Source organism: Lepisosteus platostomus, chromosome 5 (genome assembly GCF_059453375.1).
Source record: "Lepisosteus platostomus isolate fLepPlt1 chromosome 5, fLepPlt1.hap1, whole genome shotgun sequence".
NCBI lineage: Eukaryota > Metazoa > Chordata > Actinopteri > Semionotiformes > Lepisosteidae > Lepisosteus > Lepisosteus platostomus.
The window spans coordinates 5535212-5548358 of NC_142615.1; the positions used below are offsets into that span (position 1 = coordinate 5535212).

General features: G+C 54.9%; 2 protein-coding genes across 5 annotated transcripts in view; one reads left to right on the forward strand and one right to left on the reverse strand.

The window, feature by feature from the left end:
* The window catches only part of LOC148662626 (uncharacterized), a 783119-nt gene that overhangs the window by 531408 nt on the left and 238564 nt on the right, over positions 1 to 13147 (forward strand). The gene's annotated exons all lie outside the window — the stretch shown is intronic.
* Positions 7477 to 13147, reverse strand: part of LOC148662650 (uncharacterized) — a 44769-nt gene continuing 39098 nt past the window's right edge. For 2 of the 4 annotated variants that reach the window (XM_088632189.1, XM_088632193.1), the window contains exons 2-3: positions 11952 to 12299; positions 7477 to 11612 (exon numbers count right to left, since the gene is read on the reverse strand). In XM_088632189.1, the coding sequence (XP_088488315.1) occupies positions 9808 to 11612; positions 11952 to 12299 (2153 nt within the window). In that variant the 3' untranslated portion in view covers positions 7477 to 9807. The remainder of the gene's footprint in view (positions 11613 to 11951; positions 12300 to 13147) is intronic. The other 2 variants (XM_088632192.1, XM_088632196.1) reach the window with 1 other exon arrangement.

Sequence of the window (13147 nt, forward strand, 5' to 3'; positions counted from 1 at the left end):
GGGTGGCATGTCAGGGCCATAAGACTCTGCTTTGCGAAGAGAGTGGTGGGGGTTCGGTGTCAGGGCCTTTCGACACTGCTTTACGCAGAGAGTGGTGGGGGTAGGGTGTCAGGGCCATAAGACTCTGCTTTACGCAGAGAGTGGTGGGGGTGGGGTGTAAGGGCCATACGACACTGCCTTATGCAGAGAGTGGCGGGGGTGGGTGTCAGGGCCATAAGACTGCTTTACGCAGAGAGTGGCGGGGGAGGGATGTCAGGGCCTTTCGACACTGCTTTACGCAGAGAGTGGTGGGGGTGTGTGTCAGTACCATAATACTGTGCTTTACGCAGAGAGTGGTGGGGGTGGGGTGTCAGGGCTATACGACTCTGTTTTACGCAGAGAGTGGTGGAGGTGGGGTGTCAGGGCCTGACGACACTGCTTTACGCAGAGAGTGGCGGGGGTGAGTGTTAGGGCCATAAGACTCTGCTTTACGCAGAGAGTGGTGGGGGTGGGGTGTCAGGGCTATACGACTCTGTTTTACGCAGAGAGTGGTGGGGGTGGGGTGTCAGGGCCATACGACTCTGTTTTACGCAGAGAGTGGTGGAGGTGGGGTGTCAGGGCCTGACGACACTGCTTTACGCAGAGAGTGGCCGGGTTGGGGTGTCAGGGCCTGACGACACTGCTTTACGCAGAGAGTGGCGGGGGTGGGGTGTCAAGGCCATACGACACTGCTTTACGCAGAGAGTGGCGGGGGTGGGTGTTAGGGCCATAAGACTCTGCTTTACGCAGAGACTGGCGGGGGTGGGATGTCAGGGCCATACGACAGTGCTTTATGCAGAGAGTGGCGGGGATGGGTGTCAGGGCCTTAAAACTCTGCTTTACGCAGAGAGTGGTGGGGGTGGTCTGTCAGGGCCATACGACAGTGCTTTACGCAGAGAGTGGCGGGGGTGGGTGTCAGTACCATACGACAGTGCTTTACGCAGAGACTGGCGGGGGTGGGATGTCAGGGCCTGACGACACTGTTTTACGCAGAGAGTGGCGGGGGTGGGGTGTCAGGGCTATACGACTCTGTTTTACGCAGAGAGTGGTGGAGGTGGGGTGTCAGGGCCTGACGACACTGCTTTACGCAGAGAGTGGCGGAGGTGGGTGTCAGGACCATAATACTTTGCTTTACGCAGAGAGTGGTGGGGGTGGGGTGTCAGGACTATACGACTCTGTTTTACGCAGAGAGTGGTGGGGGTGGGGTGTCAGGGCCATACGACACTGTTTTACGCAGAGAGTGGCCGGGTTGGGGTGTCAGGGCCTGACGACACTGCTTTACGCAGAGAGTGGCGGGGGTGGGTGTTAGGACCATAAGGCACTGCTTTACGCAGAGAGTGGCGGGGGTGGGGTGTCAGGGGCTGACGACACTGTTTTACTCAGAGAGTGGCGGGGGTGGGTGTCAGGACCATAATACTGTGCTTTACGCAGAGAGTGGTGGGGGTGGGGTGTCAGGGCCTGACGACACTGCTTTACGCAGAGAGTGGTGGGGGTGGGGTGTCAAGGCCTGACGACACTGTTTTACGCAGAGAGTGGCGGGGGTGGGTGTCAGGACCATAATACTGTGCTTTACGCAGAGACTGGCGGGGGTGGGATGTCAGGGCTATACGACACTGCTTTACCCAGAGAGTGGCGGGGGTGGGTGTCAGGACCATACGACAGTGCTTTACGCAGAGAGTGGCAGGGGTGGGATGTCAGGGCTATTTGACACTGCTTTAAGCAGAGAGTGGCGGGGGTGGGGTGTCAGGGCCTGACGACTCTGTTTTACGCAGAGAGTGGCAGGGGTGGGTGTCAGGACCATACGACAGTGCTTTACGCAGAGAGTGGTTGGGGTGGGGTGTCAGGGCCATACGACACTGGTTTACGCAGAGAGTGGCAGGGGTGGGGTGTCAGGGCCTGACGACAATGTTTTACGCAGAGATTGGTGGGGGTGGGATATGAGGGCCATACGACACTGCTTTATGCAGAGAGTGGCGGGGGTGGGTGTCAGGGCCTTAAGACTCTGCTTTACGCAGAGAGTGGTGGGGGTGGGGTGTCGGGGCCATACGACAGTTCTTTACGCAGAGAGTGGCAGGGGTGGGGTGTCAGGGCCTGACGACACTGTTTTACGCAGAGAGTGGCAGGGGTGGGGTGTCAGGGCCTGACGACACTGTTTTACGCAGAGAGTGGCGGGGGTGGGTGTCAGGACCATACAACAGTGCTTTACGCAGAGAGTGGTTGGGGTGGGGTGTCAGGGCCATACGACACTGCTTTACGCAGAGAGTGGCAGGGGTGGGGTGTCAGGGCCTGACGACAATGTTTTACGCAGAGATTGGTGGGGGTGGGATATGAGGGCCATACGACACTGCTTTATGCAGAGAGTGGCGGGGGTGGGTGTTAGGGCCATAAGACTCTGCTTTACGCAGAGAGTGGCGGGGGTGGGTGTCAGGACCATACGACAGTGCTTTACGCAGAGAGTGGTGGGGGTGGGGTGTCAGGGCCATACGACACTGCTTTACGCAGAGAGTGGCCGGGTTGGGGTGTCAGGGCCTGACGACACTGCTTTACGCAGAGAGTGGCGGGGGTGGGTGTCAGGACCATAATACTTTGCTTTACGCAGAGAGTGGTGGGGGTGGGGTGTCAGGGCTATACGACTCTGTTTTACGCAGAGAGTGGTGGGGGTGGTGTGTCAGGGCCATACGACACTGCTTTACGCAGAGAGTGGCCGGGTTGGGGTGTCAGGGCCTGACGACACTGCTTTACGCAGAGAGTGGCGGGGGTGGGGTGACAGGGTTATACGACACTGCTTTACGCAACGAGTGGCGGGGGTGGGGTGTCAGGACCTGATGACATTGTTTTATGCAGAGTTGCGGGGGTTTGTGTCAGGACCATACGACACTGTTTTACGCAGAGAGTGGCGGGGGTGGGTGTCAGGACCATAATACTGTGCTTTACGCAGAGAGTGGCGGTGGTGGGTGTCAGGACCATAATACTTTGCTTTATGCAGAGAGTGGTGGGGGTGGGGTGTCAGGGCTATACGACTCTGTTTTACGCAGAGAGTGGTGGGGGTGGGGTGTCACGTCCATACGACACTGCTTTACGCAGAGAGTGGCCGGGTTGGGGTGTCAGGGCCTGACGACACTGCTTTACGCAGAGAGTGGCGGGGGTGGGTGTCAGGACCATAATACTTTGCTTTACGCAGAGAGTGGTTGGGGTGGGGTGTCAGGGCTATACGACTCTGTTTTACGCAGAGAGTGGTGGAGGTGGGGTGTCAGGGCCTGACGACACTGCTTTACGCAGAGAGTGGCCGGGTTGGGGTGTCAGGGCCTGACGACACTGCTTTACGCAGAGAGTGGCAGGGATGGGTGTCAGGGCCTTAAGACTCTGCTTTACGCAGAGAGTGGTGGGGGTGGGGTGTCAGGGCCATACGACACTGCTTTACGCAGAGAGTGGCGGGGGTGGGTGTTAGGACCATAAGGCACTGCTTTACGCAGAGAGTGGCGGGGGTGGGGTGTCAGGGCCATACGACACTGCTTTACGCAGAGAGTGGCCGGGTTGGGGTGTCAGGGCCTGACGACACTGCTTTACGCAGAGAGTGGCGGGGGTGGGTGTCAGGACCATAATACTTTGCTTTACGCAGAGAGTGGTTGGGGTGGGGTGTCAGGGCTATACGACTCTGTTTTACGCAGAAAGTGGTGGGGGTGGGGTGTCAGGGCCATACGTCACTGCTTTACGCAGAGAGTGGCCGGGTTGGGGTGTCAGGGCCTGACGACACTGCTTTACGCAGAGAGTGGCGGGGGTGGGTGTTAGGACCATAAGGCACTGCTTTACGCAGAGAGTGGCGGGGGTGGGGTGTCAGGGGCTGACGACAATGTTTTACGCAGAGAGTGGCGGGGGTGGGGTGTCAGGGGCTGACGACACTGTTTTACGCAGAGAGTGGCAGGGATGGGTGTCAGGGCCTTAAGACTCTGCTTTACGCAGAGAGTGGCAGGGGTTGGGTGTCAGGGCCTGACGACATTGTTTTACACAGAGTGGTGGGGTGGGGTGTCAGGGCCATACGGCATTGCTTTACGGAGAGAGTGGCGGGGGTGAGTGTCAGGACCATAATACTGTGCTTTACGCAGAGAGTGGTGGGGGTGGAGTGTCATCGCCATACGACACTGCTTTACGTAGAGAGTGGTGAGGGTGGGGTGTCAGGGCCTTACGACAGTGCTTTACGCAGAGAGTGGCGGGGGTGGGGTGTCAGGGCAATACGACAGTGCTTTACGCAAAGAGTGGCGGGGTGGGATTTCAGGGCTGACTGTGCTTTAAGCAGAGAGTGGTGGGGGTGGAGTGTCATCGCCATACGACACTGCTTTACGTAGAGAGTGGTGAGTGTGGGGTGTCAGGGCCTTACGACAGTGATTTACGCAGAGAGTGGTGGGGGTGGCATGTCAGGGCCATAAGACTCTGCTTTGCGAAGAGAGTGGTGGGGGTTCGGTGTCAGGGCCTTTCGACACTGCTTTACGCAGAGAGTGGTGGGGGTAGGGTGTCAGGGCCATAAGACTCTGCTTTACGCAGAGAGTGGTGGGGGTGGGGTGTAAGGGCCATACGACACTGCCTTATGCAGAGAGTGGCGGGGGTGGGTGTCAGGGCCATAAGACTGCTTTACGCAGAGAGTGGCGGGGGAGGGATGTCAGGGCCTTTCGACACTGCTTTACGCAGAGAGTGGTGGGGGTAGGGTCTCAGAGCCATAAGACTCTGCTTTACGCAGTGAGTGGCTGGGGTGGGGTGTCGGGGCCTGACGACAGTGCTTTACGCAGAGAGTGGCGGGGGTGGGTCTCAGGGCCATAAGACTCTGCTTTACGCAGTGAGTGGCTGGGGTGGGGTGTCAGGGCCTGACGACAGTGCTTTACGCAGAGAGTGGTGGGGGTGGGGTGTCAGGGCCATATGACACTGCTTTACACAGAGAGTGGCGGGGGCGGGTGTCAGGGCCATAAGTCTCAGCTTTACGCAGAGAGTGGCGGGGGTGGTGTGTCAAGGCCATACGACACTGCCTTACGCAGAGAGTGGCGGGGGTGGTGTGTCAGGGCCATACAACAGTGTTTTACGCAGAGAGTGGGGGGGTGGGATGTCAGGGCTGACGGCTCTGCTTTATGCAGAGAGTGGTGGGGGTGGGGTGTCAGGGCTATACGACAGTGCTTTACGCAAAGAGTTGTGGAGGAGGCATGTCAGGGTCATACGACAGTGCTTTTCGCAGAGAGTGGCGGGGGTAGAATATCAGAGCCTGCCAACAGTGCTTAACGCAGGAATTGAGGGGGTGGGATGTCAGAGCCTGACGACACTGCTTTACGCAGAGAGTGGTGGGTGTTAGGCCCATAATACTGTGCTTTACGCAGAGAGTGGTGGGGGTTGGATGTCAGAGCCTGCCAACAGTGCTTTACGCAGAGAGTGACAGGGGTGGGGTGTCAGGGCTTGACGACACTGCTTTACACAGAGAGTGGTGGGGTGGGGTGTCAGGGCCATACGACAGTGCTTTACACAGAGAGTGGCGGGGGAAGGACATCAGGGACTGATGAGCGAGAGAGAGGTGAGAGACAGAGGGAGAAGAGAGAGATAGAGATGGAGGGAGAGAGGTGAGAGAGGGAGTTGGACGGAGATGGAGAGAGGAGTACAAATTCAAGGAGGTGAGGGAGGGAAAGAGAGGAGGAGTACAAATTGAAGGAGGAGAAAGCGAGCCTGCCTCTCAATAATAATAATCTGTCTGTTCCCCAGGCTGGGACAGTAGATCACACACTGTATTGTTTTATTGAGAGATAGGCTCACTGTCTGTTCCTCAGGCTGGGACAGGAGATCACACACTGTATTGTTATTATTGAGAGACAGGCTTACTGTCTGTTCCTCGGGCTGGGACAGGAGATCACACACTGGATTATTATTATTGAGAGACAGGCTCACTGTCTGTTCCTCAGGCTGGGACAGGAGATCACATAATGGGCTGCCAGTTCAACTGAGTTCCCTCCTCCCTCTCCCAGTAGGATCGGGACCTGTTGTGATTCTGGGAGGTGTGGAACTCTGGGACTCGATTTCTGAATTTAGGGAAGGTGACTCTCTCGCTCTCTCTCTCTCTCACTCACACACACACATCGCGGCCTAAACGTCGTGTGTCGTTTCCTTTCAGCGTGTATTAAACCGTTACCTGTTTATTATTCATATAATTAGTTTTTCAGCTCAGAAATATCGCTCGACTACGCCCTATGCTGTCACTAACTGTGGCTGAAAAGCTGATCAGCACATCTGTGTTCTCTTGAATTGACTACTGTAATGCTCTACTCGCTGGGGGTATCTTAATCTTCTCTGAACAAACTGCCGTATTTCCAAAATTCAGCAGCCAGACTCCTGACCAGGTCTAGTGCAAGTGATCACATTACTCCTATCCTGGAGTCCCTGCACTGGCTTCCGGTCAAATTCCCTGTGGACTTTTAAAATCCTCCTGCTCACCTATAGGGCTCTGCGTGGCTGGGCGCCTCAGTACCTGTCTGAGCTATCATTGCCCTACTCCCCACCTCGCAACCTCCGCTCTTCATTCTGCCCTCCGTACTGTCCCCCCCAAGCCCATCTACACTCTAGGGGTGACAGGGCCTTCTCCTGTTGTGCCCCCCCAAGCTCTGGAACTCTCCGCCCAAGGATATCAGAGAGGCACCTTCTCTAAACTCCTGCCAATCCAGACTCCAAACCCTCTTCTTCAGAAGAGCCTTTACTGAACTGGTTCTGTTCTTCACCCCTCTGCTTCTCTTAGTACCACCATCCACGCTCTCCTCTGTGTATTGTCATTGTGTTTTATCGGGTGTATTCTCCTTATTTATTATTATTGTCATCCTGTAAAGCGATTTGAGAAGCCACCTTTAAATAATAATAATAATAATAATAATAATAATAATACTAATACTTGCTTACACTTATAGAGTGCTTTTCTGGACACTCCACTCAAAGCGCTGTACAGGTCAGGGGGAATCCCACTACCGCCACCAATGTGCAGCCCCACCTGGATGATGCGACGGCAGCCATAGTGCGCCAGAACGCCCCCCACACACCAGCTCTCAGTGGGGAGAAGAGCAGAGGGATGAAGCCAATTCACATTAAAGGCGCTATATAAAATAAAGTTTATTATTATTATTATTATTATTATTAAAGCTCACTTGGAACACAATCAAGACTATCATTAGGAAATGTAAAGTGTATAGCACTAATAAGACCTTGCCCAGATCAGGTTGTCCCTCACAAATGGTTGACTGAGCAAAGAAAAGATGGGTCAGAGACCAGGACAAGGCTACCAAGACATTAATAACCACCTTGAAAGAGCTACATGTTGTCTGGCCAAGTGTGGTCAACGATAACAATATTTCTAGCACTCCATGGATCTGGCCTGTATGGCAGGCGGGCAAGAAACAAGCCGATACTGAAGAAAACCAAGCAACAGAGCATTAATGTGACACTGCAAACATAACAATAATAATTTAATAATTGCTTACACTTCTAGAGCGCTTTTCTGGACACGCCACTCAAAGCGCTGTACAGGTCAGGGGGAATCCCACTACCGCCACCAGTGTGCAGCCCCCACCTGGATGATGCTCCAGTCCTCTCCCCACACACCAGCTCTCAGTGGGGAGGAGAGCAGAGGGATGAAGCCAGTTCAGAGAGGGGGGTTATTAGGAGGCCATGATGGGTAAGGGCCAATGGGAAATTAGGCCAGGACGCCGGGGTTACACCCCTACTCTTTTCGAGAGACGCCCCGGGATTGTTAATGAGCACAGAGAGTCAGGACCTCGGTTTGACGTCTCATCCGAAGGACGGCGCCTGTTTACAGTCCAGTGTCCCCCGTCACTATACTGGGGCATCAGGACCCACACAGACCGCAGGGTGAGAGCGCCCCCTGCTGGCCCCACTAACACCTCTCCCAGCAGCAGCCTTAGTTTTTCCCAGGAGTCTCCCCTCCAGGTACTGACCAGGCTCCCACCTGCTGGGCTCCAGTGGGGGAGGGGGCTGCCAGCTGGGAGTGGCAGGGTGATCTGTCTGCGGACGAATGAAAAACGTGACAAATTACTCGATTACACACGTGACTGCTGAAAGAGAGAGCCATCTGCGAGTCGCGGAGCGATCCGGCTGCTGGCAACATCTGTTTTTTTTTCTTTTCGCCCCCGAAGAAGGCCCACCTGGCCGAAACGTCGTTTCTTCTCTTTCCGGCCCGGAATCAGCCGATTACTTGTCCCTGGGCAAAAAGATCTGCGCTCTGACGGAACTAGAAAGAGCTTTCGTTTCCCGAAATGCAGAGTATGCCGTGTGGCACAAAGTCAGCGCAGCACATCGCCCGAAGGACACCATCTTCCACTGGGATGTGGCAGCATCAACTTACCAGAGTATTTCTCATCGAACCTACTCAAGCGCCAGTCAAGTATTTCCCTAAAGAGAGGAATGGGCAAACCGAAACAGAATGATGGCGATAAGAGACGCAAAAGGTACCAAAAAGTACCGGGACTGGACACTTGCCCAGACCCTCATCTTTAAAGGTTTCCTTTCGCAATGGCTTTCAGCCGATTCCGTTTCATATATATATTGCGACGCGCAAGGCCAAACACGTTCTGATTGAAGGCGTCTTCACTTCAAGCTGTGTGAGAGGACCGGGGGGTGGAAGGGTCATTTCTGACGCAACACTGAATATGCTCGGTATAGACCTCAGCAAGATGGCCGCCAAGGAGAACCAGCTGACCCGCGTAGGTCGGAAAAGGCCTATGCAGAGGAACAGTGAGAGACAGGCGAGCTACGCCAGGGAAACAGAATAAAAACCTCTTGCAGTTTTTTTAAAGAGCACCAAAATGTGTGGGACTTTTGGGCAAGGGCGTGTAGACTTTCTACGGGCATTGTACAAAAAGGGTATCGAAACGTTCCTAAATTCAATGGCAGGAAGAGCCCCCCGCATTGAAAGGGAGTGGTTTCTCTCCTGCGCGGATGGAACAGGGACTTTTGAAGGCGTTTTTAAAACTGGATCATTTCCCCACCAATTACAGCTGAAGAAATCCTCTCTTGATGTCGTAATGATCACGCTGCTTTGTCGGCCCTATACAGTTTCTTGCCTGAGGAATTGGTCTTAATAATAATAATAATAATAAGAAGAAGAATTGCTTACACTTATATAGCGCTTTTCTGGACACTGCACTCAAAGCGCTGTACAGGTCATGGGGAATCCCACTACCACCACCAGTGTGCAGCCCCCACCTGGATGATGCGACGGCAGCCATAGTGCGCCAGAACGCTCCCCACACACCAGCTCTCAGTGGGGAGGAGAGCAGAGGGATGGAGCCAGTTCAGAGAGGGGGGTTATTAGGAGGCCATGATGGGTAAGGGCCAATGGGAAATTTGGCCAGGACGCTGGGGTTACACCCCTACTCTTTTCGAGAGACGCCCTGGGATTTTTAATGACCACAGAGAGTCAGGACCTCGGTTTGACGTCTCATCCGAAGGACGGCGCCTGTTTACAGTACAGTGTCCCCCGTCACCATACTGGGGCATTAGGACCCACACAGACCGCAGGGTGAGAGCGCCCCCTGCTGGCCCCACTAACATCTCTTCCAGCAGCAACCTTAGTTTTTCCCAGGAGGTCTCCCCTCCAGGTACTGACCAGGCTCACACCTGCTTAGCTTCAGTGGGTTGCCAGTTGTGAGTTGCAGGGTGATATGGCTGCTGGCCATATCTTGTCCATATCTTGTCGCAGACCCCTGCTGGCTCTCCAGGAGACACACAGACAGGGGGAGGGAGAGAAGCTGGAGGGGGGGGTCAGAGCGCAGGGTCGGCCATTGTATACGGCGCCACCTGGGAGCGGCTGGGGCGATGGATTCCTCTGCCGGCTGCGGGATTTGAACCAGCAAACCCTGGACCAGATCCTGAGCCACAGAGACCCCCGGTCTCACACGGCGGCTGTGGATGGTCTCGGGTGTGGACGCCCCGATGCTTTTTCAGCTTGCTCATCTCGCTGAAGCTCTTCCCGCACTGGGCGCAGCCGAAGGGCCTCTCTCCCGTGTGGACGCGCTCGTGGGTCTTCAAGCTGCTCGATTTCACAAAACCCTTCCCGCACTGCGCGCAGACGAAGGGCCTCTCTCCCGTGTGGGTGCGCTGGTGGGTCTTCAAGTTGCCCGAGTGACTGAACCTCCTCCCGCACTGGCTGCAGCTGAACGGCCTCTCGCCCGCGTGGGTGCGCTGGTGCGCCTTTAAGCCGCTCGGGCGGCTGAACGTCTTCCGGCACTGACCGCAGCTGTACCCCTCCCCGGCGTGAACGCGCCGGCGCGTCTCCGGGGCGCGCGCGCGTTCGAAACCCTCCCCGCGCCGACTACGACTGAACGGTTTCTCCCCTGTGTGGACGAGCTGGTGTGTTTTCAGTTCACTGGACCGCCCGAAACTCTTCCCGCACCGGCAGCAGGTGTAGGGCCCCGGCGTGTGGGTGAGCTGGTGCCTCTTCAGGTTGTCCGGCGTGCTCAAACTCTTCCCGCACCGGGAGCAGGTGTAGCGCCCCGGCGTGTGGGTGAGCTGGTGCCTCTTCAGGTTGTCCGGCGTGCTCAAACCCTTCCCGCACTGACTGCAGCGGAACGGCTTTTCCCCCGTGTGAATGAGCCGGTGGACTCTGAGGCGCCCGATCCTGTTGAAACTCTTCCCGCACCCGCTGCAGCGGAACGGCCTCTCGCCCGTGTGCACGAGCTGGTGGCTTCTCAGGTGGCACGAGTGACTGAAACTCTTCCCGCACTGGCTGCAGACGAAAGGTCGCTCCCCCGTGTGAAGGCTCTGGTGGGTTTTTAGGTTGCTCCGGTGTTTAAAACTCTTCCCGCACTGGCTGCAGACGAAGGGCCTCTCCCCCGAGTGCACGAGGCGGTGCCTCTTCAACAGGCTCGGCGTGCCAAAACTCCTACCGCACTGACTGCAGCTGAACGGCCTCTCTCCCGCGTGGAGGCGCGGACGGGATCTCGAGGGGCTGGACGGAGACAGACGCCTCCCCCGCCCCTGCTGTTGTGACCGTTGGTCCCCTCCATCCGAGCCGGACCTCGAACGGGGGGTCCCGATCCCCTGGTTGTGCCGTGCTCGCGCACTGTGCAGTTGCTCCCTGTGATGATCCTGTGCTGTGCCCCGACCCCGAGCTGGGCTCTCTTCCTCGTGTCCCCCTGCGTGCTGAATCGCCTGGGGTTCCTTCTCCAGCTTTAAAGGATTAAAAGCATCATTTTGAGTTACCTGAAGCTCATTCAGCCTGCCCTCTTTGTACCAGTTAACAGATCCAGAGGCCGCTTCGTTACAAGTTTCAGAAACATTCTCGGTGTTTAGATTATTAAACTTCTCTGTCAGGTCCTCTGCTAAGAGCCCAGGTGTCTCTGTCTCGGGCTCGGTCTTCAACACGGGCACAGAGTCCAGATCCTCCACCCTCTGTCTGCTCTCTGTGTGCTGCTGCTCACTGAGCGTCTCTTTCCCGTGTGCGGCGGCGAGCTCTGTCTCCTGCATCAGACGGGAGCCCCCCTCCTCCTCCTCCTCCTCCTCCTCGCTGGGCTGCTGTTCAAGAGGAGCCCTGTCCCCAGCGTCAGGGAGAGCGCTGACCTCTGACCCTGCAAGACACAGGACAGGAGAACAAGACCTTTTACATGGGCTGAGAGTAAAGGTCAAGACCTTCTCCGAGAGAACGTTTCATGTAGCAATAACTGAATAATCATCAACAATGAAGACCAAAGGAAGAATTGTGACGATAATCAAGATCAATAAAACATCTACCAGATTAGAAGCCATGCAAAGGCTCAAGCACAAGACTTTACATGCCATGCACACAAAAGAAGAGAGCTAAGATATTTCAGTTCAGGGATGACTTTAGTTTATGTATGCATGGATTAGTTTATCTGCAGGGTCAGTCAATTTGGGCTCCATGCCCTGCTCTGTAAGATTAAACTCACCCAGTTCTTCTTTGGGCTCTTGTACAGAGACACGGCCCAGTTCAATACAATGTGCTGCAATATTCTTGGTGTCCAGATGGTTCATCGTCACTGTAAAATCATCAGATAGTAGGAACCCAGGTGTCTCTGCCTCAGGCTCGGTCTTCATCACGGACACAGAGTCCAGATCCTCCACCCTCTGTCTGCTCTCTGCGTGCTGCTGCTCACTGAGCGTCTCTTTCCCGTGTGCGGCGGTGAGCTCTGTCTCCTGCATCAGACGGGAGCCCCCCTCCTCCTCCTCCTCCTCGCTGGGCTGCTGTTCAAGAGGAGCCCTGTCCCCAGCGTCAGGGAGAGCGCTGATCTCTGACCCTGCAAACACAGGACAAGAGAACAAGACCTTTAACATGTCGTTTAATCATGGTTTAAAAAGGAATATCCACTAAAATTACTTCGCTTAAAGAATAGGGTAAAAATATTCTTCAATACATTAGAGTGAAATTACAATGTGGATGCAATTTGAAACTGAATTTTCACCAGCCAAAATGAAACGCACCAGTTCAGTTCAAACAAAGAAAGTGGGTGAAATGTGGGTGAAGAGACGACTATAAAAAAAATCATCACACTCAGCCAAAATCAGAGAGACCAACCTGGCAGAACAGTTTGTCCTTGACATTAACCTGCTGATCCAGAAAGAAACAAGACTACGTCTCCAGAAATGAACAGTGTAAACTGAAAAGAGTGACTTCCCTTAACCTCCAGAGACAGGTTAATACAGACACACTGACTGAACACTCCAGTACATTAACACTGCACTGAGAGGGAGAGGGGTTCATACAGACACACTGACTGGACACTCCAGTACATTAACACTGCACTAAGAGAGAGAGAGGGGTTCATACAGACACACTGACTGACTGGACACTCCAGTACATTAACACTGCACTGAGAGAGAGGGGTTCATACAGACACACTGACTGAACACTCCAGTACATTAACACTGCACTGAGAGAGAGAGGGGTTCATACAGACACACTGACTGGACACTCCAGTACATTAACACTGCACTGAGAAAGAGAGGGGTTCATACAGACACACTGACTGGACACTCCAGTACATTAACACTGCACTGAGAGAGAAAGGGGTTAATACAAACACACTGACTGGACACTCCAGTACATGAACACTGCACTGAGAGAGAGAGGGGTTCATACAGACAT